The sequence below is a fragment of the Propithecus coquereli genome, unplaced genomic scaffold, assembly GCF_000956105.1.
Source record: "Propithecus coquereli isolate 6110/MARCELLA unplaced genomic scaffold, Pcoq_1.0 Scaffold217, whole genome shotgun sequence".
In the NCBI taxonomy this organism is placed as follows: Eukaryota; Metazoa; Chordata; class Mammalia; order Primates; family Indriidae; genus Propithecus; species Propithecus coquereli.
The window spans coordinates 2,406,658-2,431,654 of NW_012146856.1; the positions used below are offsets into that span (position 1 = coordinate 2,406,658).

The 24,997-nt window shown below is 46.3% G+C and overlaps 1 protein-coding gene across 1 annotated transcript in view; it reads left to right on the forward strand.

Annotated features, from left to right (window-relative positions):
• Positions 1-6,096: 6,096 nt before the first annotated feature.
• MARCO (macrophage receptor with collagenous structure) overlaps positions 6,097-24,997 on the forward strand; it is a 36,000-nt gene continuing 17,099 nt past the window's right edge. Inside the window, exons 1-5 of the mRNA XM_012644652.1 lie at positions 6,097-6,234; positions 18,867-18,968; positions 20,119-20,346; positions 20,860-20,895; positions 24,805-24,849. Of these exons, the coding sequence (XP_012500106.1) occupies positions 6,135-6,234; positions 18,867-18,968; positions 20,119-20,346; positions 20,860-20,895; positions 24,805-24,849 (511 nt within the window). The 5' untranslated portion in view covers positions 6,097-6,134. The remainder of the gene's footprint in view (positions 6,235-18,866; positions 18,969-20,118; positions 20,347-20,859; positions 20,896-24,804; positions 24,850-24,997) is intronic.

Below are 24,997 nucleotides of genomic sequence, written 5' to 3' on the forward strand. Positions count from 1 at the left end.
ACTAAAATTTGACAATGGAATGTCACTATGTAGTGTTCATTGGTGATATTAACAAGAGTAGTTTTGGTTGCGTGATGGGGATAAAAGCCCCACTGGAGTTGATCTAAAAGAGCATGGTAGGAAAGGAATTGAAGACAGCGGGTATAGGCAACTCTATTGAGAAAGTTTATATTAATAGAAAAGAGAGTAAGAAATTGAGTAGTAGGTTGTAGGCAAGTGTGCCAAGAGTAGGTGTTTTAGGATGGAAGAAATAATAGTATGTATGTTCAGCAGTTGGAAATACTCCAGTAGACACTGTAAAATCAGTGTTGCAGAGGAAAGAGAAGGAAGAACTGCCACTGGGAAAATCTCTTGTGTAGGTGAGGGGGCTGGGGTTTTAGTGCACATGTTGAGGGACTGGCTCTTGATGGGAGCTTGGAAAGTTCATCTGTGTCCTAGGAAGGCAGGCAGAATCCTCGGTGCAGACACTTGTTGTGGTGGGAGTCTAGAGAATTTCCCTTCTGGTTGCTTTAATTTTCTCAGTAAAGAGGAGGGTGAGGTCACCAGCTGAGAGTGGAGACAAGAGATGAAGTGAACACAGGTAGGAAAGAGTCATTTGGGAGAGTGAGTTGAATAAAGACTATTGTCCTATTGCCAGACAGGATTAAAGTTCATTTGCAGTTCACATCATAGAATTAAAAAGAGACCATCGGCATGGTCACGTCATTCCGCCAGTGACATTCCACCGCATGGAGGGTCGAACCAGGGTTGTGGGTTTTGTCAAGTGAGTTCACTGAAACAAAAGAGTGATAAGGAGATTAAGGGTGGTGCCGGGGCGTGATTATAATGACTGACCATAAATTTAAGCTGATTAAGTAGATGCTGGACAGTGAGAGAATGGCAGAACCACAGGTCACAGGTCCTAGAGTCAAAGGATTGGTGGAGTTAGTGCACTAATGGAATGAGCTGGAAAGACGGCAGATGTGACCAGAGAGTGGAATGGATGAACCATTAGGAAGGATTCACAGTTACTAAAAATTACAAGATAGGGTACAACCCTGGGAGCATGTGACTAAGGGAGAGTGACTAACAAGCTCATTGCAGAGGACAAGGTTCTGTTTCCTGACCAGCACAGAGCTGGGCACATAGTAGGCACTGGATAAACATCTGTTGAATGATTGGGGAATGACTATTGTATCTCCAGCAGCTCTGATTGACTTCTCGGCTTCTCTGTTCCACTGTTCGCTCTCAATTCAGGACTGGTCAGGGAAAATTATTTTAGATCAATGAGAATTAACACAGGCGACCCTTGGCACAATTGTGAAACCTGCAAAGTTTCTAATAGTGGCCCTTGCTTTTCTTTCAGTGCATATTTAATACTTTCTAGTGTATGAAGCATTAGGCCACTCTAGGGCCTGGGTGTTTCTACTGTGTCCTATGTCCACATTTCCTCCAGCCCCCAAAACCTACTCTGCGAAAGGAATAATACTGCTCGTTTACACTTGCGTGTACGTCTCTGTTTTCTCTCCTAGGAAGACGTGCATTTTTACATCTTGTTTCTCATTGGGGGAATAAGGTTTGGTCCCCTGTGAAAACATTGCAGGTGTCAGGAAGGCAGGGTGTGGTGTCTGGGGTCAGGAGAACTCGTGTTCCTGAAATCAGACCAGGAAGGCGGCTGCCTTCCTCGCCTTTTCCCCACGTGGGCCCTGGGTGGGGACACTGGGTCAGTGAAAGAGTCTCGCTAGAAACCAGTTTGCTTCTCTTTTCTTTCCTCTGCTCTCAGAGCACAGACTGCAGTCCTGACTCAGCAATCCCAGCGTGTGTAAGCATCCTAATCGCAGGCAAGAGGGAGTGTGGGTGGCCAGTCCACACCTAGCGTTGAGCAGCTGGCACTGGCACCCTCCCATTCCAGTGGCTCTCAAAAGACTTGTGAATTGGGCCAAGGTCCAACAACAATGATTCTTTCATCTTTGTTCTTTAATTTCTGTTTTAATTAACTGTATTGAGATATAACTTACGTGCTATAAAACACACACATTTCAAGTATAAAGTTCAATGAGTTTTGTAACTAACACCCAATCAAGATGCGGAACATTCCATCACCCCAGAAACTTCCTTTGTGATTTACTGCAGTCAGTTCTCCCTCACCCTCAGCCCGGGACAGCACAACTCTGTTTTCTGACTCTGTAAATGAGTTTTGCTTGTTCTGGAACCCTGTATAAACGGAACCATACGACATGTCCTCTTTGAGCTCTAGCTTGTTTCCCTCAACATAGTGGGTTTTGAGATTCATCCATGTTGCAGCTTATCTCTTTTTATTGCGGAGTAGTGTTCCGTTGTGTGGATATACCACAATTTATCCATCTGCTGGTGGTCATCTGTGTTGTTGATTTTCTTTTTAATTTTTAAAATAAATCAGCAGCTCTTGAGCTTCATTAAGTAGCAGAAGCTGATGCAGGCCTAGTAACACTGGGTGACCTCACCGTCATGCACAGCTGGCAGGAAAAATAAAGCTAACAGGTAGAATTTTTTTAACACGTGTCTCCTATACATTTTCTGTAGCCCCACCTCCCCTTCCCATTGTCTCTGCGGGTGGGTTCAGGAGATGACAGAACAGACATATGATAGCGACTCTGGAACAGCCACCGAAGCTCATAGCTACTTGCTATGGGTTAGTTTGTTTGTTTCAGAAACTTGGGTTTGTGTCTATGATTTTTATATCAGGCGTTAACATGGTTACGCAGTTTTTAGCTGGAATGAGGTTGCTCAAGGGTTATTTTTGATGATCTGCCAGGCGGCCCACCAACCAAACTAATTTGGAACCCACTAGTTGATAGAAAATCAAGCTCAGGGGAGACCACCAAGAGTGGCCCACACTTGCCTGGGACGCCAGTCCTGCTCTTCCTGTCTGATAAAGCACTGTGAGCCACTTAACTGTCACTTCAGACAGCATCAGAATCTGGTATAACTGCATCGGGGCCTCTCTGAACACACGTTTAAATACTCCAATCCAATTACATGCACTCTGCTACCAAAATAAAACCAAACTCTGCATTTCTTGAACAGCCTGGTCCCCAAATGTGAGTCGGCCACTTTATCTGGTGAAGAAACAGCCAGTTCCGTGTTCCTGGAGATGAAAGTGTCTGAGTACGACCTAGGAAGAGACTGTACCATATTTGCTAAATTGCGTGTTTTGTACTTTGTGGAAGATTTAAAGCATTTTTAAGGGTAACATCGACAATGCAGGAGTTTCACATTATGTGCTGACTTGGTGTAAGATGCTACTCTACATACAGCCCTTTGGTTTACAAATGTGCTTACACTTCTGTTATTTCATTTGACCCTCACACCCACTCTAGGGGCAAACAGGCCCCTCTCAGTGTCCCACGTTGTAATGGGGGTGCCGAAACAGAGCTAATGAGAGCACCAGGACCCCGATGAGGGCGAGGAGAGTCGTGGCAAGTGCAGGGTGGGATCCTGTCTTTATTTAAAAGGTTGGTGTTTTGTTCATTATAGAATTTTTGCCTTAACTTTGATTTTTAAAGATGTTGCATTAAAATATTATTTATCTCGGTTACTGACTCTTTTGCACTCCAGGCTAGTGACTCACTTGCCTCATTCTAACCCTGTCCCTGGGTGTCAGGCCCTGCAGGGTGAATGGATTAGCTTGAATCCATCCATTGTATGTGGAAAAGGGATGAAGACCAGTCATTTCATATGGTTCAACCCAGTGGATTCTCCCAGGATGGAGTCAAGAGGGCTCACACGGATCTCTGCGCTGCCTGTGAAGGCCTCGTTATTCCGCTACACATTGCAGCCACCCCTGGGACTGTCATTAAAACCAGAGCCTCAAGGTGCGGGTGGGGACCTGGCATGTGTGTTTTCAAAAAGCTCTTCTAGTGTGAACTTCTGGATTAGAGCGCCTGGACTGAAGCAGAATTAAGCCAGGCTATAGAGGCAGGGAGTTCTGGATTCAAATTCTGATGCCAGCACTTTCTAACCACACAATCTGAGGCAAGTTACGTTATTGTGAGTGTTGAGTAATGCATGTAAATGTCTAGTACAGTGTCTGGCATAAATAAATCCTGGATAAGAGTTAATGCTTCTATGAACTATTACTTTGTGCTGAGGTTCAGAGAAGTTAAGTAAGTTGACTAAGGTCACACAGCAAGTTAATGAAAGGGTTGACTTTGGGACCCAAGTCTGTGTGGCCCCATAGCCAGAACTGAAATGACTACATTTGACATCCACTAAATGCTCCCTCCAAGAACAGGGGCCCTCAGCAATCAGCCCACACCATTTTCTAATGAGCCACCTTCCCACCTCCATGAGGATGACAGCAGGGTGGGGCAGGAGGCACTGCTGGCCCAAGTGAGGGTTCCTTTGCCTGGCGGATTCCCTCCTGAGGGGTGGTGGGATGGGGAACCCCCCTGCTGCCTTGATCATCTGGCCCTGTGCACCCCCAAACTTCTGGCTGGAGCTGCCAGCTGCCTGCACTTCCTCACTTCCAAGTCTCTCTTTCAATCTCTTCTGTCCCGGCTTCTGCTCTTAGTCCTCTGCCCAAACGGGTGACACCCTGAATGTTGAAACTACGGGCTCCATGAGCGACCTCTGCCTTGCAGGGCACTGCGAGGGGCTCACTTTCCTGAGTTTCATTCCCCTTTCACTTTCTGCCACGCCACAGGCCAAAGAACATGACCTAACCCGGCTGGCCTCATCTCCTGCCACCTCCCCTCCTCAGCTCTTCTGTTCCAAACAGACCAAGCATCTTACGGCCCCCCTGCCCCGAGCTGTCCGGCTCTATGAGGCCGTACCTGTCCTCCTTCCCACCTGGGGCCCTGCCTTATCTTGATCCGCCATCAACCCAGTCATCCCTTTAAACCAGCTGTGTACCGCCTTGATTCCGATAATGAAGCTCTTCCCGGCATGGCCTGCCTCCAGGCCACTTCTGTCCTCTCAGGTGCAGGACCGTGGCTGCACTTCCAGAAGTTGTCTGGGATTTAGTTGTATCCGCACCCATCTTGCGCACTAGGCTGTGAACGTCCTTAAGGCAATGGCTACGTCTTCACCTCCCTGGCAGCCAGCAGGTTCACTGTGTCTCTAGTGACAACAGTAACAACCTGGCCATGGTGTTTAATAAGTACCAGCAGGCTCCTAGCCACCTCACACAATTCCATTCATTTAATACAACAGTTATTAACATCTTTCCCATCTTGCAAATAGGAAAGTGAAGTGCTCAAGGCCCAAGTGACTTGCGCACGGCCACACAGCTCCTATGTGGAACAGGTGGCATTTGAAGCCAGGCATTCTAGCTCTTACTGTCTGCGTCTTACCCACTATGCTACTCTGCAGCCCTGGTGGGGACGCCTGACACGAGGGAGAGAGGGAAGCGGTGCCTCCCCGCAAGGAGCTCAGATCTCACTGGGGCTGGGGCACACACACATGCTTGTACACACACACACACACACACACACACACACACACATGCACAATGTGGGAAAACTACAAGGGAAGATACCATTAAGTGCTAAAAATGTGTGCTATAGAGCTGTGCTTCTCAAGCTTTAATGTGTTTATAGATCACCTGGGGATCTAGTTAAACTGTAGATTTGGATCCAGTCTGATGGGGCGGGACCTGAGACTGAATTTCTAACAAGTTCCCCGTGATGCTGATGCTGCCGGTCTGGGACCACACTTAGAGTAGCAAGGACGAACTCCAAGGGTGTAAGCAGGCGGGAGGAGGAAGATCTCGGTGGGCAGAGAGATCCTGGGACTGCGAGCTGGGTCTGGGACGATGGCAGGGCTTGGATAGGCAGAGGGCAGGGAGACAAACATGCTCCCCAGAGTCATCCGCTCTTGGCTCTCAGGGCCCTGGGAGCAAGCGGGGTGGTTTCAGGAACCCATAACTTGTGCCCCTAAGCTGCCCCGGCCCCCCTTAACAAGCAGCTGCACTAAGCAGGAGCTCCACATGTGAATAGCCCGTTTTTGAGAAAGGTCCAATCCTGACGTGTCAGGAAACATTTTGCAAATTCAGAAATGACAGCCAAAGGGAAGTGCTGTGAGGTCCACAACTAGTTGTAGTGGTTCCGTGGGCAGGATCCTGAGGGGAGTGTTTCTGCTGACTCCAGGACTTGGGCCATCTATAAAGCTTGGCAATGGAAAATAAGGAAATTCTCAAGGAGGAAGAGTTGTTGAGCCGTGCCCAAGGACCAGCAGCTTTTCACCAAACTGCGATGGAGAGCTTCGATATCAGTGGTAAGGTACTAGTCCCCAAATAATAGAATTGCCCAGGGATGCGGTCCTTCTGCTGGTGAGATATAAGAATAGAAAAGGCAGTAGAAAGTCTAGCTTTGCTCTATTGCTGCATTTTGCACCAAACCCTCGCTAGGATGTCTCTGGAATGCTTCCATTTGGAATTTCTGGAATGCTAATAATAGATACTGTATTTTTAGCATATCTTTAGCGCCACAATTCCTTTAAATCATATTTAAATAGTTTCCCTTGGATGAATGCCAATGCTTATTAAACGCTCCCTTTTTTTAAAAAATAAGTGTCCTTCTGACACACACGTTGTGTGATGAAATGAGAATACAAAACAGGGGCATTGAAAAAGCACCACAAAACTGAAGCCAAGTGCCACATATTTTTTTAACACAACTTTTTTGAAACTCTTTAAGGGACTTCTGCTGTCACCAATGTGCTGATCGGGGAACACTTGCCCCATCTCATTTCGGCTAGGATATGTTCATAGCTTCATAATTGGTTTGTCTTAGATTAAACTCAGGCTTTTAAAATTCAGTCAACTTTGTTGTCTTTAATTTCTTGCTCAGTGTTACACAAATGATGCATTTTTTTAAATCTTCTAGAATTTGTAGCAAAGTCATGGGTGGACTTGTCTTCCACAGGCAATCTTTGTATTTGTTTGTTTGTTTTTCTTTTGAGACGGAGTCTCGCTCTGTCACCCCAGTCAGAGTGCAGTGGCATCATCATAGCTCAGTGCAACCTCAAACTCTTGGCTCAAGAGATCCTCCTGCCTTGGCCTCCCGAGTAGCTGGGGCTACAGGTGTGTGTCACCATGCCTGGCTAATTTTTTCTATTTTTTGTAGAGACAGGGGTCTTGCTCTTGCTCAGGCTGGTCTCGAACTCCTGAGCTCTAGAGATCCTCCTGCCTCGGCCATAGGCAGAGTGCTAGAATTACAGGCATGAGCCACCGTGCCCAGCCTTTGACAGGCCATCTTTGATTCCTTATTCTAGAACATTCTCTTGGAATCATCTTACAAGATGGTTTGTCATTCCCATTCCCAGGCTTTTCTGGAAGTTGCCTATGTAGGAACAACGGCAGCTCTGTCCCCTGCCCTGAGTGTCCCTGTCATCCAGCATCTGTCTGTGCAGGTCCCTGGCTGGAATTTATGGGGGTACAAAGATGAAGTGTCTGGGGCTCTGCCTCTAGGAATTTACAGTGTAGTAACAGAGAAAGGCACGTGTACAAATGACTATAATAATCATTGCCTATTCAGAACTTCTAGGAATGCAGCATTCTGGATACATGACTTTTTCAGATACTGAAAATGTTGAAACAAAGTCAGCTGATCAGGCACCTACCACCTGCTGGCCACTGCGCCCGGCACCGAGGAAACTGACATAACTAAACACAGCCTCTGGCCTCGAGGAGCCCACACTCCTGGTGGTGGCAGGAGGATGCCAGTGTGAGCCTGCCCATAAACTGACTGTTTCTATACATTCATCCCCTGTCGTGACTGAGATTTCCTCAGGACATGATGGAAGGCTCTAACCTGGTGTGGGGCCCTGGGGGTCAGAGCTGACACCTCTTCTAAAGTTTAAAGGAGAAAGGGGGTTCGTTAGAGAAAGGAGATAGTGCCTGAGGCTGGGGAAGGTGCCACATGTTTATATGGTATTCATGAAAAATATTCTGAGAAAGACAAAAGGCTCCATACTGGTGGGCCAAAGCTGGGAAGGGAAGTCAGTGGGGATTGGGGCTGGAAAGAAACTGGACTCCACCCTGAGGGCCGTGGGGAACCTGGAAGGGGCTGCCGCGGGGCTGAGGGACACTGGTGTGCAGGCGAGGTCACTCGCTGTCCCAGATGCAGGGGCGCTGGAGAGGGTGGCTGAGGCAGAGAGTAGCCTGGCAGCAAGAGGTGATGAGGGGCAGTGGTTGGAAGGCAGGAAAAGTGGGAACGCTCTGGAAAAACCCTAGACGTTAGACCAAGAGGACTGTGATGACGGGATGGGGCAGGGCAGGGAGGTGCAAGAGTCACAGGCAACTCCAGATTTCTGGCTTGGGCTGTGGATGCCACGAACTGAAAATCTAACCAGCAAAACAAAATAACTCCAATATGGATGGGACGTTTTCCTAAATGCATTCACAATGTCCTGCCTTTTCGTACAAAGATCACAGAACATACGGAACTTTCTGGAGGAGTGCCATGATGAAGGGTCGTCCCTGTGAGGCTCTGTGACCTGGTGACCCCTCAGGGGCTCACTGTCATGCATGTGACTTGCTTCGGCACTGAATGGCTCCAGGCATCTGCATTCCTTTTTTGTCTGTCTGCAGAAAATTTATTTATTTGTTTGGGCCACATATGCTTTCGTTCTCTTTTGAAAAAACACCACCTTAAACTTTCCACATATGGTTCACCAAAAACACTGCTGAATAACATTCGTAATGTGATTTTTCTCATTTATTTTTCTCTATTGTTGCTAGTATTGAAATATAAAAGCTGCCTTTCCCTGATGATAAAATATTAAAGCTATTTTTTTCAATTATCCAAGGGTACCAGATTAGGAATGTTTTAACCATATACTGCAGAAATTTTTTGAAGTGAGCTTAAGAAACTTTTGGAATATAACCATTTTTTCCTATAATCAATCTAAAAAATGGTGATGAGTTTAAATTTCACAAGACATTCTACTAAATATACGTTGCCTCCTTCGCTCTGATGACTGTTCCCTCACACCTTACCTCATGCGGCTTCACTTGCTACTGGCAAGCCACCCTTATCCCCTTATCTGTGCTGGAATCAAGGCATGCTTTCTTTTCTTCCTTTTTCCCCTCAGCCTTTTAGAGGTTTGATTAGCAAATAAAATTGTATATCTTTGCAGTATACATGCTATGATTTAATATACATATACTTTGTGAAATGATCACCACAAGGATTGCTTTATTTTCCTAAAGGGACTCAACATACCATTGGCTCTTGTTTCACTCAGCGTCCAGCAAAATCCCAGGTCTTTCCTCAAGAGCTGGTGTTCCTAATCTTCCACCTCAACTGTGGAGCCTTTGAGCTTGAACGAGAGAATTGACATTTGTCCTATGGACAATATCTTTCTGGGATGTGCTTCTTTCTACCTTTTTGCAAACCAGCAACATTCGTCTGGCTTGAGACATCCGGGCACATTTGTAGCGTGTCTGGTTTCTCAAGGAGGACTTCCGTTACCACGGGGGCCCGCGCTCCTTAGTCCGCGGAATGGAATCTGTCCGGACCCTCTTATCCCAGCTTCGCAGTTATTTCAGGCTTTGCATCTTTCTTCATGGTATTTCTTCCCCACCAATTTCAGTCTGAAGGTGACCCCAAACAAAATACAACTAGAAAAGTTAAAGTTTTTGTTGCTGTTTGTTTTAATTAACAGCAACCATTGGCCCTTGGTGGTGAGCCTGACTGTCTGTCCCACCTTCCTGCTGTAAAGGTAATCAGAAGACACGTGTAACAGCCCTTGACCCTCAGGTCCACGCGCATTCAGCCTTGCTGACCTGCCTGCTATCACGTCACGTGGGTGTTCTGACTTGTTCTTTGTCATGCCAATATTTCTCAACATTTTTAAACATCTGGCTTTACCGTAGAGTTTTTTGTTTTTGTTTTTTCACATAGATTCACAGAAAGTTGCAAAATATGTACAGAAACGTCTTTCTGACCTTTTGCCACTTTCCCCAGTGGTAACATTTTGCACAGCTAGTACAATACCACAACTGGGAAACTGACATTGGTGCCTACTTGTAGTTTCCACCCACTCACTTGAGTTTATGACTATAGTTCTATGCTAAATAGCACCACAGACCCTTCACCCCTGCCCAGCGATCACTCATCCCAGGCAACCACCAATCAGCTCCCCATCTCTGTCACTGTGCTCTTTCAGGAATGTTATATGAAGGACTTTCACACTATGTAACTTTTTTTCACACAGCATAGTATGATTCCCTTGAGGCCCATCCAAGTTGTGTATATCCACAGCTGATCTTTCTTATTGATGAGTGCCATTCCATACTATGAATATGCCACCGATTGTTTTTATCCATTCACCCATTGAAGGACATTTGTGTTGTTTTCAGTTTTGGGGTGATTACAAATAAAGCTGCTATGACCGTTTATGCAAAAGTTTTTTACAAGTTTTCATTTCTCCGGGATAAACGCCCAAAAGTGCAATTGCTGGATTCTGAGTGTGTGTTTGGTTTTACAAGAAGCAGCCGATGTATTTTCCTGTGTGACTGTACCATTTTACATTTCTGCCAGCAATGTATAACTGATCCAGTTTCTCCACAATCTTGCCAGCAGTTGGCATTATCACTATTTTTAATTTTAGCCATTCTCATAGGTGTGTAGTGATAGCTCACTGTGGATTTAACTTGCATTTTCCTAATGGCTAATAATGTTGAATATCTTTTCCTGTGCTTTTTTGCCACTTGTATACCGTCTTCCTTGAAATAGCTGATCATTTGGTTTTTCACTGTTTAGTTTTGAGAGTTCTTTGTATGTTCTAGGTACAAGTCCTTTGCCAGACAGGTGATTTGCAAATATTCTCTCCCAATCTGTGATTTGTGTTTTTATATTTACAACACAGTTTTTTGCAGAGCAGAAATTTTTAACTCTGATGAGGTCCACCTTAATTTTTCCTTTTATGGATTATGCTTTGGTGTCAAGTCTAAGAACTCTTCACTGAGCCCTAAGTACTGAAGATTTTATCCTATGTCTCACTCTAAAATTTTTATAGTTTTACATTTTACAATTAAGTCCATGATCCATTTTAAATTGATTTTCATATAAGGTATAAGCCAAAGTTTTTGTTTTGTTTTGTTGCCCATGGATGTCCAGTTGCTCCAACACCATTTGTTGAAAAGGCTATTCTTCTTTCATTGAATTACTTTTACACCTTTGTCAAAAATCAGTTGGGAAAATCAGTATGGGTCTATTTCTGTGCTCTCTATTCTGTCCCATTGATCTATGCAACTGTCCCTCTACCAATATCACACTGTCTTGACTACTGTAGTTATACTATAAGCCTTCATATCAGGTAGACTTACTCCCCATATTTTATTCTTTTTTTTAAGATGCTATTCTAGGGCCTTTGCCTTTCCATATATATTTTACTATACCTCCAAACCTTCTTACTGGGATTTTGGTAAGAATTGTGTTCTATCTATAGATAAACATAGAGAAAATTCATTTCTTTACTATATTCAGGTTTACAATCCCTGTACACAAAATGTTTCTCCATTGATTTAGGTCTTTGATTATTTTTAATTGAATTTTTGCAATTGTCATTATACAAATTCTGTTCATGTTTTGTTAGATTTATATCTAAATATTACATTTTCTTAGGAATGACTGTCAATGCTATTACGTTTTTAATTTTGGTTTCCATTTATATGTTGTTAGTGTATAGAAATGTGATTGATTTTTATGTGTTGATCTTGTATTCTGCAATTTTGGCCAACTCACTTATTAGTTCTAGGAGTTTTTTAGTAGATTCTTTGATTTCTTTTTGTGGTTGTTGTTGTGACAGAGTCTTGCTCTGTCTCCCTGGGTAGAGTCCAGTAGTGTGATCGTAGTTCACTCCAACCTCCAACTCCTGGGCTCAAGCATCCTTCTGCCTCAGCCTTCTGAGTAGCTGGTACTACAGGCATGCAACACAACTCCCAGCTATTAATAATTTTTCTATTTGTAGTAGAGATGGGGTCTCGCTCTTACTCAGGTTGGTCTCAAACTCCTGAGCTCAAGCAATCCTCTGGCTTTGGCCTCCCAGACTGCTAGGATTACAGGTGTGAGCCACTGCACTCAGCTAGCTGTCTTTGGGATTTTCTATGTAGATTGTCAAGTCTTCTGCAAATAAGAACACTTTTATTTCTTCCTTTTGAATCTGTATGCCTTTTATTTTTTTCTCTTTCTTTATTGCACTGGCTAGAACTTGCCAGTACTATGTTGAATAAGAAGGCAAGAACAGACATTCTTGTCTTGTTTCCAATCTTAAGGGAAGAACATTCCATCTTTTATCATTAAGTATGATGTTAGCTTTAGATATTTTGTAGATGCTTTTTTCTTAAGTTGAGAAAGTTCTTCTTTATTTCTAGTTTGCTGAAAGTTTTTACTGTGAGTTTATTATTTATTATAAGCTATAATTATGAGAGCTTTACTATGAATTGGATTTTTCCAAGTACTTTTTCTGCATTATGTATCTTTATATATAATTTAAATATATAATTATAATGTAATTATATATATAATTTTTCTTCTTTAGCTTGTTGATCTGGTAGATTGTATTGACTGATTTTCAAATATTGAGCCATCCCTGCATACCTAGAATAAATCCCACTTGGTCATGGTATGTAACTCTTTTTGTTACATTGCTTGATATGATTTACCCATTTTTTATTGCTGAAGACTTCTGTGTCTAAGTTCATGAGAGATATTGGACTTTAGGTCTTTAGCTTTCTTTCTTTCTTTTTTGTGCTATCTTTGATTTTCATATTAGGATAATTCTGATCTCATAAAATAAGTTAGAAAGTGTTTCTTCCTTTTCTGTATTCTATAAGAGATTGTGTAAAATTGGTGCTAATTCTTCTTTAAATGTTTATTAGGATAGTCTGGTAAAACCACCCATGCCTGGGTATTTCTTTTTGGGGAGCTTTTAAATTAAAAGTTAAATTTATTTAATGGTTATAGGTATTCAAATTATCTATTTCATCTTGGTTGAGTTTTGGTAGTTTGTGGCTTTTCAGGAACTGGCCCATTTTCTTTAAATTGTGAGCATAAAGTTAGTAATAGGATTTTCTTATTTCTTTTTAATGGCTGCAAGATTTGTTGTCATATCCCCTGTTTCATTCCTGATATTGGTGATTTGTGTCCTCTTTCTTTTTTACCTTTGTCAGTCTTCCTAGAAGTTTATCAATTTTATTGATTTTGTTCAAAGAAATAGCTTCTTGTTTCATCGATTTTTCTCTTATCTTCCTATTTTAAATTTTATTAATTTCTGTTCTTATCTTTATTATTTCCTTTTTCCTGGTTAATTAGATTTATTTTGTTCTTCTTTTCTAATTTCTTGCAGTAGAATCTTAATTTGCGGATTTCTGGCCTTTAAAAAAAAATCTTTACTATAACCAATTAGTGCTATAAATTTCCTTCTCAGTGCTGCTTTAGTTACATATATTTTTTGATATGTTGAATTTTTAATTTTCATTAAATTCTTTTTTTTTAAATTTTTTGAGACTTTCTAAATAACCCATGCATTATTTAGAAGTACTTTTTAAAAATTTCCAAATGTTTGAAGCTCTTCCTGTTGTCTGTCTGTTACTGACTCTTTATTGCATAATTCTCAAAGAGCATACTCTGTTCTCTGACAATTATTTTCTTTCACATTTTGTTGAAGTTTGTTTTATGACCCAGGATATGGTCTGTTTTGGTGAATGTTACATGGGTACTTGACAAGAATGTGTATTCTGCTGTTTTTACACGTAGTATCCGCAAGTATTCATTAGATCCTGCTGGTTAATGGTGTTGTTTAGTTCTTCCGCACCTTTGCTGATTTTCTATCAATTGCTCAGAGTAAGGTGTTAAAGTTTCCAGTTATAATTGTGGATTTGTCTATTTCTCCTTTCAGTTATATCACTTTTTGCTTCATGTATGTTGAATTTCTATTGTTTTATTTCTTGTAGATAGCTTATAGTTGGATCATGTCATTTAATCTACTTTGACAATATCTGCCCTCTGGTTGGTATACTTAGACCATTTACATTTAAAGTAATTATTGATATGTTAGGTCTTAAATCTGCCATCTTATTGTGTGTTTTCTATTTTTTTCCTCTGTGTTTCCTATTCATCTACTTCTCTTTTCTCACCTTCTTATGGATTATTTGAACATTTTTTAGAATTTCATTTTGATTTGTTTATCATGTTTTTGAGTGCATCACTTTGAACAGTTTTAAATTGTTCTCTGAGTACTGCAATATACAGACAGAACTTATCACAGTCTACTACTGTCTACATTTTACCACTTCAAGTCAAGTATAGTAACTTACTTCCATTTACCTCCTTTAACCTTCTCTACTTTTAAAATATAATCATCTTAAGCATTTCCTATACATACACCAAACACCACATCAGAAGGTATTATAATTTTTGTTTTAAAAATCAAATGTGATTTTAAAAACTCATGATAGTCTAATATATATTCCTATTTTTACCCATTCTATTACTCTCTTTCCTTTTTGAAATTCTAGGTCTTCTTTTATCATGATTTCCTTTCTGTTTGGGCGACTTCCTTTAGTCATTCTTCACCGTTAAGTCTGCCAGCAATAAATTCCCTTCATTTTCCTTCATCTGAGAATGTCTTTATTTCTTATTCGTGCCAGAAGGATATTTTCATTGGCAATAGACTTCACGGTTGACAATTATTTTCTGTCAGCACACAAAATATGTTGAACCACTTACATCTCGTCTCCATGGTTTCAGATGAGGAATCTGCTGCCGTTCAAATCAGTATTCCTTTATATATAGGTAATGTGTCATTTCTCTCTGGCTGCTTTCAAGATTTTTAATTTTTATTTATATTTTTAATTGTCTCTGTCTTTAGATTTTTTAGACTTTTAACTATGATGTGTCTTGGTATGGATTTCTTTGGGTTTATCATGTTTGGGATTTACTCACCTTCTTTAATCTGTGAGTCCACGTCTTTCACAAAATTTGGGAAATTTTTAGCCATTTTTTAAAACAATTTTTCTTTGCCTCACATTCTTTCTGAAACTTCAGTGATATGAATGTGAGGTATTTTGTTACTGGTCCACAGGTTTCTGAGGCTCTGCTCATTTTTTTTTTTTAGCTGAATTTTTCCATTTTTCAGATTGGATAATTTCTATTGTTCTATCATTGAGCTTACTGATTCTATCCTCTGTCTCATTTATTACATTATTCAGTTCATCTAGAGAATTTTTTTTTTTTTTTTTTTTGGAGACAAAGTCTTACTCTGTCACCTGGGCTAGAGTGCAGTGGCATCATCACAGCTCACTGCAACCTCAAACTCTAGGGCTCAAGCGATCCTCCTGCCTCAGCCTCCCGAGTAGCTGGGACTACAGGCATGTGCCACCACGCCTGGCTAATTTGTCTATTTTTTTGTAGATATGGGGGTATCATTCTTGTTCAGGCTGATGTCAAACTCCTGACATCCTGCTCAGCCTCCCAAAGTGCTAGGATTACAAGCGTGAGCCACTGTGCCTGGCTGTGAGATTTTTTTTTTTAATGGTGTTTTATAGCTTCCATTTGGTTTTCTTTTTTTATATCTATTACTTCTTTGGTGAGATTTTTGAAAATCATTTCAAGTATATTTGTAATTGTTCATGAAAGCATTTTTGTCAAAGCTGCTTTAAAATTCTTGTTGAATAATTCCAATATCTGTGTCATCTCAATGCTGGCATCTGTTGATTGTCTCTTCTCATTCAAGTTGTGATTTTCTCTCTTTTTGGTATGACAGGTGATTTTCCATTGTTTACTGGATGTTTTGTATAGTATGTTAGGAGAATCTGGATCCTACTTAAATCCTCTATTTTAATAGAGAGTCACACTGGCTCTGGCCTACTTTTGTGGGCTGTGTTTCCAACGGCCATTTAGTTTTCGGAGCCCTGGCCCTGCTACCCTGGTCTACTTTGTTCACCTGATACTGTTAGTGTTCTTGCTGCCTCCTGCTGGTGCTGCCGCATGGACAGAGGCACTTTCCCACGCTGCCCATAGCTACCAGGGCGGGAGTGGGACACCTCAGGCCCACAGGGCACACACTACTTCTCTGAGTCTGCTCGCCAGGAAGCCCAGTACTGGGGTGCGGGGGACTCCTGCCTGATCTCCACTGGTGTGTTGTGGCAGGGGAGGGGACACCTACCAGGGCCACCTTATGCCACTGGAAGGTGGCAGGCCTTGGAAGACCAGCGTTTGTGTGCAGCCTTTTGTTTTCTTCATTGGGATCTTTTATGGAATTGAAACATCGTTTTGATTTCCCTCTAGAGCCATGTTTTCATTGTGGATCGGACGATAGAGCTGTCAGATTTCCGAAATCTGCCTCCCTAAAGTCTTTGCCCAGCCTGACCACAGTTTACTCCAGGGAAGCCGGCTCTTATTTACCAGAGGCTGTTTTCATTCTCTCATCTCAAGCAGCTCTTCCTCACTGGCCAAACCTAATCCAGAATAGATATTCCTTTCTAGTTTCTTCTGCCCTCTGAGAGATGCAGAGATCAGTGTGGTGAGCAAAGACTTCATCAAATTCTCCGCCTTGCACGGAGTGAGTTAGATATGCCCGCAGGTTCAAAGTTCCCAGTTTCTACAATACGTTGCCTCTATGCCAGGTGATAGCTCTGAATTTAAAAGGCATTCGGGGCCTGGGTGGACATCCATGAGCTACTCCCTCAGTACTACCGTATCTCATTTGTCCTCACTTTAGTTTCACTCAAATGCCTTCAGCCATGCTCCTGCCATCTGGTTTTTATAATGTCCGTGTTTTCCATGCTTACTCTCACCCTTGCCTCCAACCTCTCTAATACCTGTGTCTCTGAAGCACAGTTTATCTTTCCATTCTCATCACATGTTATGTTTCATCAAATTTAGCGCCATCCATGAGATCGTATTTGCCACCCACCACCTTGTGTTAAATGTGAGGCTTCCCTTGTGTGTTACCCGTCCTCAACATGACGGCTGCATGGACACCCAAGGCCCTGAGTTGCATTCCTGATGCTCTTCCCACATTTCCACACTGGAGTGTTCAACTCTGCACATCTTCAGCACCCAAACCTCTGCAGGCACTCATTCATTCACCGGGAGGGTCCTGTGTTCAGAGGGCAAACATTGCCCCAAGTCAGAAGGGTATAAGCACATGTCATTGGGCCTGGCCACTGCTCGGGATCCATGTGGAGGTATGGTATGGAAGTGTAGCCCTGGGAGAGCTGGCCAGTGGGGCTCTAGGTGCCAGGGGGGAATTGTTTGCCCAAGGGCAGTGAGCACCCACTAAAGAGCTGAAGGCAAGGGAATAATTTGGCCAGGTTGTGTGTTGAGGATCTCACTCGGGCTGCCGTGTGAGACCCACTGGGTCCTGTGGGTGCAAAGAAGGAGCAGGGACACCTCATACTAGACTGCATATAACAAGTGACACTAACTAAAATGCCAATACACCGACAAAACCCCTCCTCTGGGTGCTGAGCTATGCCCAGACCACCGTGCGCTGGGGCGGTGCTGGAGCAGTGATTCCCGTTCTGCAGATGGCAGGAAGGAGAATCAGCAGGATGACACAGGTCCCCAGGGGGACGGGAAAAAGACCTGAGGTTTGAACGCATCTATCGGAACAGTCAGCTGAAAATCCACCATCGGCTATCACGAAGCAAAAATGGTGCTCCCACCCCTACCCCACCCCGGGCTGCTTGATTAAAATCTCTTTCCCCTTCCGTGGTCTGCGTAGACTAACGAGGCAACCTCAGGCCTTGGAGTTAGACAGACCTGGGGCCACGTGGCCACTATGTCACGGTCACCTCTCTGAGCCCTAGCGCTCTCGTCTGTAGACGGCAATGCCCACACGTAGCTTGCAGGGTTGCGGCGAAGCTTAGCGGTGGTGATGGCAAACACCTGGTGCAGAATAGCTACTCAATTAATGTGAGCGTTGGAACTGCAGGTCTTCTGCAGGGGGAGGGCCCTAGACAAAATGGGGTGACAGCTGACGTAAGACCGGAGCCAGGACCTCCAGGAAAGGTTTATTACAGCCTCCTCTGTAATGCCTCAAGCTAGAAACAGCTCACCAGAGGGAAATATTTGTGTGAACTGTGGTTTTGTCTCTAAGGAATATTAGGCAGCTAATCTCTCGCTACAAAGAAAACTAGAGAATGTTCATGAAAATCATTCCTTGCAAAAAGCAGTGTGCAGCATTATATGTACCATGATATCATCTGTGTAAGCTTAAAAGAAAAAAACCAATCTGTCTCCGAGTCTGTGGGTTTGTGTGATTCTGCAGGCAGGCGGATGGGAGGAAGAACATTCCGCGGAATGCTAATAAAGCTCACCTCACAGGGTTAGGGCGCAGGAGGCTGAGGGAAGATTATTAACCCTAAACTATATCAGGCGTATTTTACTTTTTAATTTCAAAATCTAAAGAAAAAGACAAAAAGACCTGGACATGAATTCCAGATCTGTGTCTTATAACCTCATGAGTTATTCAACTTCTACAGGCCTTACTCCTTGTTTGTAAAATGGGAACAGTCCTCCTCCTCCCAGAGTTTTGAAACTTAAACACACTAATTTGTTAATTCATTCCATAAACCTAGATTGAGAACCCGACATGGGCCAGGCACCGTGCTGGGGCTTCAACAGAGAATGAGCTGACGCAATCCCTTCCAGCTGATGACACACGGCATGGGTATTTGGTTGCCTGGCTACACAAATGAGTGACCAACAGTGGCACTTCTTGCTTTGTGACAAGAAGGAGGACGGGGGAAGATTTGGGGGTCTTGAACGTTTGGTGTCTTTCCCACACGGCCTCGCAGGGAGCTCCTGCTCACACAGAGGGGGTCTGGCCCAGGCTGGGCCTCCCTGCTCGTGCCCTCAGCAGCGGCACCTTCTGCCTGGCTTGTGTTTCAGATCCAAAGCCCAGGAAGAGAAATGGGGTGAACTTCTCCATAGCTATGGTGGCCATCTACCTGATTCTGCTCACCACGGGCGCCGGGCTGCTGGTGGTTCGAGGTAAGGGAGGCTTGGTCCTGTGCCCTGGGGCTGCTGTGGCCCACCTGCTGGGAGAGAGTCCTCAGCCCACAGCAGCCACAGTGACGGGGAGCGAAGAGGGGAACGTGTGTTGTGTATAAGTGTGTGTGTGTGTGTGTGTGTTTGTGTGTGTGTGTGTGTGTGAGAGAGAGAGAGAGAGAGGGAGAGATTGAGAACTCGCTGGTGAGCCTGAGTGTGTCTAAAGCAGTGAAAGACGCAGTGATTTCACACGGGGAATGCCACATGCATCTGACATCAAGGACCCCAGCCTCTGAGTGGGAAGGGGCTTTGTTGATCCAAGTGTTCATCTGAACATGAATTTACTTTTGATGTATTCCCAGTCTAATAGTCAAAGTCATGCAGCAATTCCATCAGCAGACACTGAAGTCATTCAAGAATGTTGCAAGCACAGTTGTCACAAATACATGTCATATACATATTAAGGTCACACATGAATGCTGCTTGTACATATTTAGGTCCACACCCCAAGTATGAGGCAAGGTCTACACTGCATTAGGGTTGGAGATTGATTATGGGTGCAGTGGGCACACACTTGGGCCATGCAGGAATGTTCTATGGACATGTAATGTCATGTCTGATTGTAGAGTATTCATGGTCAAGATGTACAAAAAGCTGTGTGCTCACGTTCAGTCCTGGTAGCACATGAAATTTGTGTTCACAAAGTCAGGACCTATGGAAGTTATACATACATGACACAAGAACGTCAGGGAAGGCTGGGTGCAACAGCTTATGCCTGTAAACCTAGCACTCTGGGAGGCCAAGGCAGGAGGATCGCTTGAAGTCAGGAGTTCAAGACCAGCCTGAGCAAGAGCGAGACCCCATTTCTACCAAAAAAAAAAAAAAAAATAGAAAAAAAAATATTAGCCGGTCATGGTGGCTCATGCCTATAGTCCCAGCTACTCAGGAGGCTGAAGCAGGAGAATTGCTTGAGCCCAGGAGTCTGAGGTTGCAGTGAGCTATGATGACACCACTGCACTCTGGCCTGGGTGATAGAGGGAAACCCTGCCTCAAAACAAAACAAAAAAAAAATGAAAAAAAAAGTCAGGAATCTGCTCAAATGCCTCAGGCTTCAATGGGGTCCCTAAAAGAATGCTGTGTGGGCGGGGTCCAGTTCTGAACCTGCAGGAGCGGCTCCGGGCCCTGGAGGAGATGTACCTCCCCAATGGAACGCTGGCCACTGAGGACAGCCCGTCCTTTTCCTTGCTGCAGTCGGCGCACCCCGCAGCACACCTGCCTCCGGGTGCATCGGGGCTGCAAGTCCTTCGGGCCCAGCTCTCCCAGGTCCGCATCAGCCAGGCACACCTGCTGCAGCGGGTAGACAACTTCACTCGGAACCGAGGTTTGGCCCCTTCTCTCTGGCTTGGGAATCCTCAGAAGAGGACAAGGAGGGAGGAGCTGTTTGTTCCTGGGATGAGACTTGAATTCCCTTCCCTGGCAAGGGGGACTTCTAGGACCCTGGCCTGCTCTGGGACTCTAGGGAACAAGGCAGGGGATATGAGCCATGTGGGGTGGGCACAAAGTCACAGGCCCATGGGAGGCTGCAGACAGGGCCTTGGGAGGGGTGATGGTGGGGGCAGGAACCAAGGGCCCTGCCCAGGCAAAGCGTGACCTCCAACAGCCAGGACTAGAGCAACCAGCCCGGAGCCAGGTCTGGACTCTCTCCAAAGACTCTTTGTGAAAAACACCCAGGTGTCTGGCTCCTGTTGTCCAAACCCTCCTCCCCCAATCTGACTGGAGCCCCTGCCTCACCCGTGAGGGCCCTGCTTCCCATGCAGGGCCTGGGGCTCTCAGGTGGGGGCAAGTGGAGGATGCCCCGCAGCTCACCCCTGCACCTCCTCTCCTTCCCCTGCAGAGCTCTTCGGGATCAAAGGGGAACGAGGCACCGCAGGTAGGTTCATTTCCACTCTGAGCCATCCCGCCCTCTCCCCAAAACCTTCCCCTAAGGGCATCTTGGCCTATGCCATTCCTGGGCCTGACCCCCGAATTACACTCACCTCCCACTGGCCCCACAGCTTCCCCTGCAAACTCTCTGGTCCTTGGTTGGACCTCCTCTCTGTGCCCTGCCCTTGCTTGGACTCCCAGCCCCCGGGCCCGACCCTTCTCCTTGCCTGAAGCGGCTTCCCCTCTTCGCCCCGCCTGTGCACATCTAGCATCTGCCCAGGCCAGCCCGGGCGGCGTCCCGCCTGCAAGCACTGGCCTCTTTCCTGTCCCATAAGCTTTCTTGCCAGGTGACTCCTACCTGCCACGTGGAGCTTATCACGGTGGGGTGCTGTGACCATTTCTCTCCCAGGGGGCTGTGATGCTGGGAGGGTAACATCACAGAGGAGCATGCAGTGTGGTCAGGCGAACCTGAGTGCTAGTCCTAGGTCTGCTGCTTACTGGCCGTGTGCCTTTGGGCAAGTTACTTACCTTTTCTGGAACCTCAGTTGCTCCCTCATGCAGAAAATAATGGAGATAATTTGGCTCACCTCACAGGGGTGCTGTGGCACTCAAGGGGGACAACGTGCAAAACGTATCTGGCACTGGCAAGTGCTCTCTGAGGACAAGGCCGTGCCTCGTTTGGCTGACTTCCCTCCTCAACTCACGTGTGCTGTGCTGCACGCGCACCTCACCACGGGCCTGTGCCGTTCATCAGGGGGTGGTTGACATCCCCCTGAAGAGAAATACGTGCCATTCTTGGGACAGAGCACTTTGGGCCCGTAATTTTTCCACGTTGGCTCAGATCACACCACAGGCAGACTTGCACAGTGGCAGGAGCCTGAACTCGGATGGGGCAGACCTGGGGGAAACCGCGGATCTGCCCCTGTGGATTGGGTGGCCTTGAGCAAGTCACTTAGCATTTCCGAGCTCTGTGTCCTCCCCTATAAGATGGGGATAAGGACAGGACCTCATAGGACTGGTGTGAGGATAAAACTTAGAGTAAAATGCTTAGTACAGTGCCCGGCACAGAGAAAGGACTCAGCAATGCTGTTGTTATTATTACTATTATTTGCTGTTGTTATTGCTGTAATCCTATCTGGGGAAGATTAAATGAGCTAATGCTTGGACGCGCCCAGCCTGATGAATGCTGGCTCCTCCCCTCCGAGGAGGGGCTGTTCCAACAACTCTGTCACTTTGGCTGAAAGAATCAATGCTTAAGCCTCTTCTCAACCCAGTGGTTCACTCTGACCTTTAGAATCTGCCCGTCACCCGAGGCACAGCGCTCCAGGACCAGACTCTGAGCCCACTTCGCCCTCGGGGTGCAGGACACAGGCTCCCGCTGGGCGTTCTCTCTCTCTCTGTATGAATATATGCATGTGTATTATACATATAAAATCTCTCGCGCCATGCCTTTCCCAGTCTCTCTCTGTCTCTGACTTCTCCTGTCTCTGTCTCTCTCTTCTCACTCTCGATCTCTTCCGGAGCCCAGAGACCAGAGTCCGGAAGCTGATTCTGGCAGCCGGGGCTACAGAAGCTTCTCCTGGGCTTCTCCTCGGGCACCACCTGCCTCTCCAGGTCTGGCCCAGCCAGGGGAGACTATGGTCTCGCTCCCCTTCCTCGTGCCTTGCCTCATGGGTCGGAGCTTCCCAAAGCCTCCTTTTGCTGTAAAGCCCCCTTGAGACAAATAAGTGGGCAAGAGAGGAGGGCTGGATGCAGCGCTCAGAAGTGACTGGTTCACGGGAGGCAGCCTGTGGAACCGCCCTCAGCCCGGGCTTCCTAGAATGCAGATGGGGACGCTGCCCTTCAGCCAGGCTTCCGGGAAAGGGATTAGGGGACCCACTAGTCCCTCTTTTCCCCTCCCTTGTCTGTCCCAGCCTTCTTTCCTTCCTCCCAACAAATATTTATCGAAAGCTCCGAAAGGATGAGGCACCTCCATAGGCACTGGGAAGCCGGGCATGAGGAAGAGAGATGAGAGCCCTGCCCTCGAGGAACTTCCTGTTTAGGAGACCAACTTGGAGTATGACATGGGTTCAGCCCTGGTGGCTGCTCTGAAAGGGTGGGGCAGTTCCCAGGGTAAGGAGGCATAGAGGGGGCCTGACCTGCCCTCAGGCCAGGCAGAGAAAGCCACATGTGCAAAGGCCCTGCGGTCAGAAGGAATGCATAGAAGGAATGTCCACATGCCTGGAGTGCATGAGCTAGGGAGAGGTGGTGGGAGACAATGCTGGGCAGGGAGGGCCACCCCAGATACGTACAAGGCACTTCCTCTATGCAGTATTGACTGCTCGCACTAACCCCAAGCAGCTGTTGCTATCACCGCCACTTCACAGATGAGGAAACTGAGGCTCAGAGGCACATTGACTTGCTCAAGACCATGCGAGCAGGTTTGGAGGAGCAATTAGACCCCCGAGCCTGAGCACCCATCCCTGCCGCAGGGACCAGGACAGCCTGCACTGCCCCACCCGAGAGGCGGTGGGAGGAGCCACATGGATGGGCACAGGATCCTAGGGGCTTACCCCGGAAAGCCCTTTCGAGGGGCCTGGGCTCATCCTGTGGAGAAGAGGGGTGCTTTCCCCTGGAAGTGCCAGGGGCGGAAGGCTCTGGCCTTGATCCACCAAGAGGGACAGCTGTGTAAGGAAGCGGGGTTGTCCCTGCCCGTGGGACGTCTGAGGTTCTTGCCTCTGCCCTCTGGTTAACATTGTAGCAAGAGCCCCTTTCACTGGGCTTGGCTCATGTCTCAGGACCTCATTTCGTTCCCCTGAGGACCTGTGGGCTGGATGCTGCTGTTCTCACGTGCAGGCAAGGACACCAACGTAGTCCCAGTGAACGTATTCAGGTCACACAGCTGGTGCGTGGGAGCCAGTTGTCAAACCCTGAGCCAATTCTCTTAATTGAGCCGTGTCTGAAAGGGATCCCGTGCTGAAGTGAGGAGTTCTAGTCCCCAGTTCTACTTCCATCCTCTGGGCCGCAGTCTTGCATATATACGGTGACGTAACATTAGGGACCCTACCCATTGCACTGGGATTGGACTCTGAAATAGCCGTCACGGGCTTCCCCACTGTGCTGCCTCGGCGCGGGTGCAGGCTTTGCCATCGGACGAACTGGAATCTTCTGGCCACTCTCTAAATGTGTGGCCTCGGACAGGACCTGGGCCTCTTAGAATGTCATGCCCCTCCTCGGTGACGTGGGGACGAAGAAGCCTATCCTGCCTGCCTGGGTTGTTGTGCAACTCGAGTGAGCCCCTGTCTGCAAGGCGGTCTCGGAAATAGTAGGCAACGGTGTGTGCTGCAGAAATGACAGGTCCCGTTTATCCAGAGCTTGCCTCGTGTGTTTTCCACGCTGGGTCTCTGTGTGGTGGCCTCAGGGCTACCCTGTGTCACTAGTCTAGTGACCCCACTTTCCTGATAAGGAAGTTGAGGCTCAACACGGGGAAGTGACTTGCACAAGGTCACCCAGCCAAAGGGGCAGTGCCAATACTTGACCCAGATTTGCCTGACTCGGCCTCCCTCAGGAGACATTATCTGCACAATTTTTTTTCTTCTTAGGCCATGAGCTTCTTGCAGAAGGGGATGTCTTCTTTCCTTCTTCCCACACGGTGTGGCTCACCCTTGGCGCTCAGTGAAATTTAGTTCAGAGGATGACTGTGTGAGCGAGGGGCGTTGTCGCCTCATCCTCTGCTTCTCTTCCTGAGGTCTTCCAGGTCAAAAGGGGGCCCTGGGTATACCTGGCATCCCAGGCCTGCCAGGGCCCCCGCTGAGAAAGAAGCCAAGGGGACTGCAGGACGCGAGGGAGCCACAGGCACTGGCCTCTGTCCCCTGGCCCTGTAATTTTTTTCTCCTTCTTATCCAAGCTTCACCCTGGCTTCATCTTTCCCTTCCAGGTCCCCCAGGACCCCAGGGCCCACCAGGAATCAAGGGAGAGGCCGGTGAGTAGGGGCTGGGTGTGTGCTTGGGATACACAGCAGGTTTTCTCAGAGTGACCGCTGAGGGCTGCTCCAGCGTCTGGACACCTGAGTGTCTGTGGGAGAGGGAGGGCTTGCCCGGTGTGAGCCCCCAGGTGGGCTGAGAGGCTCT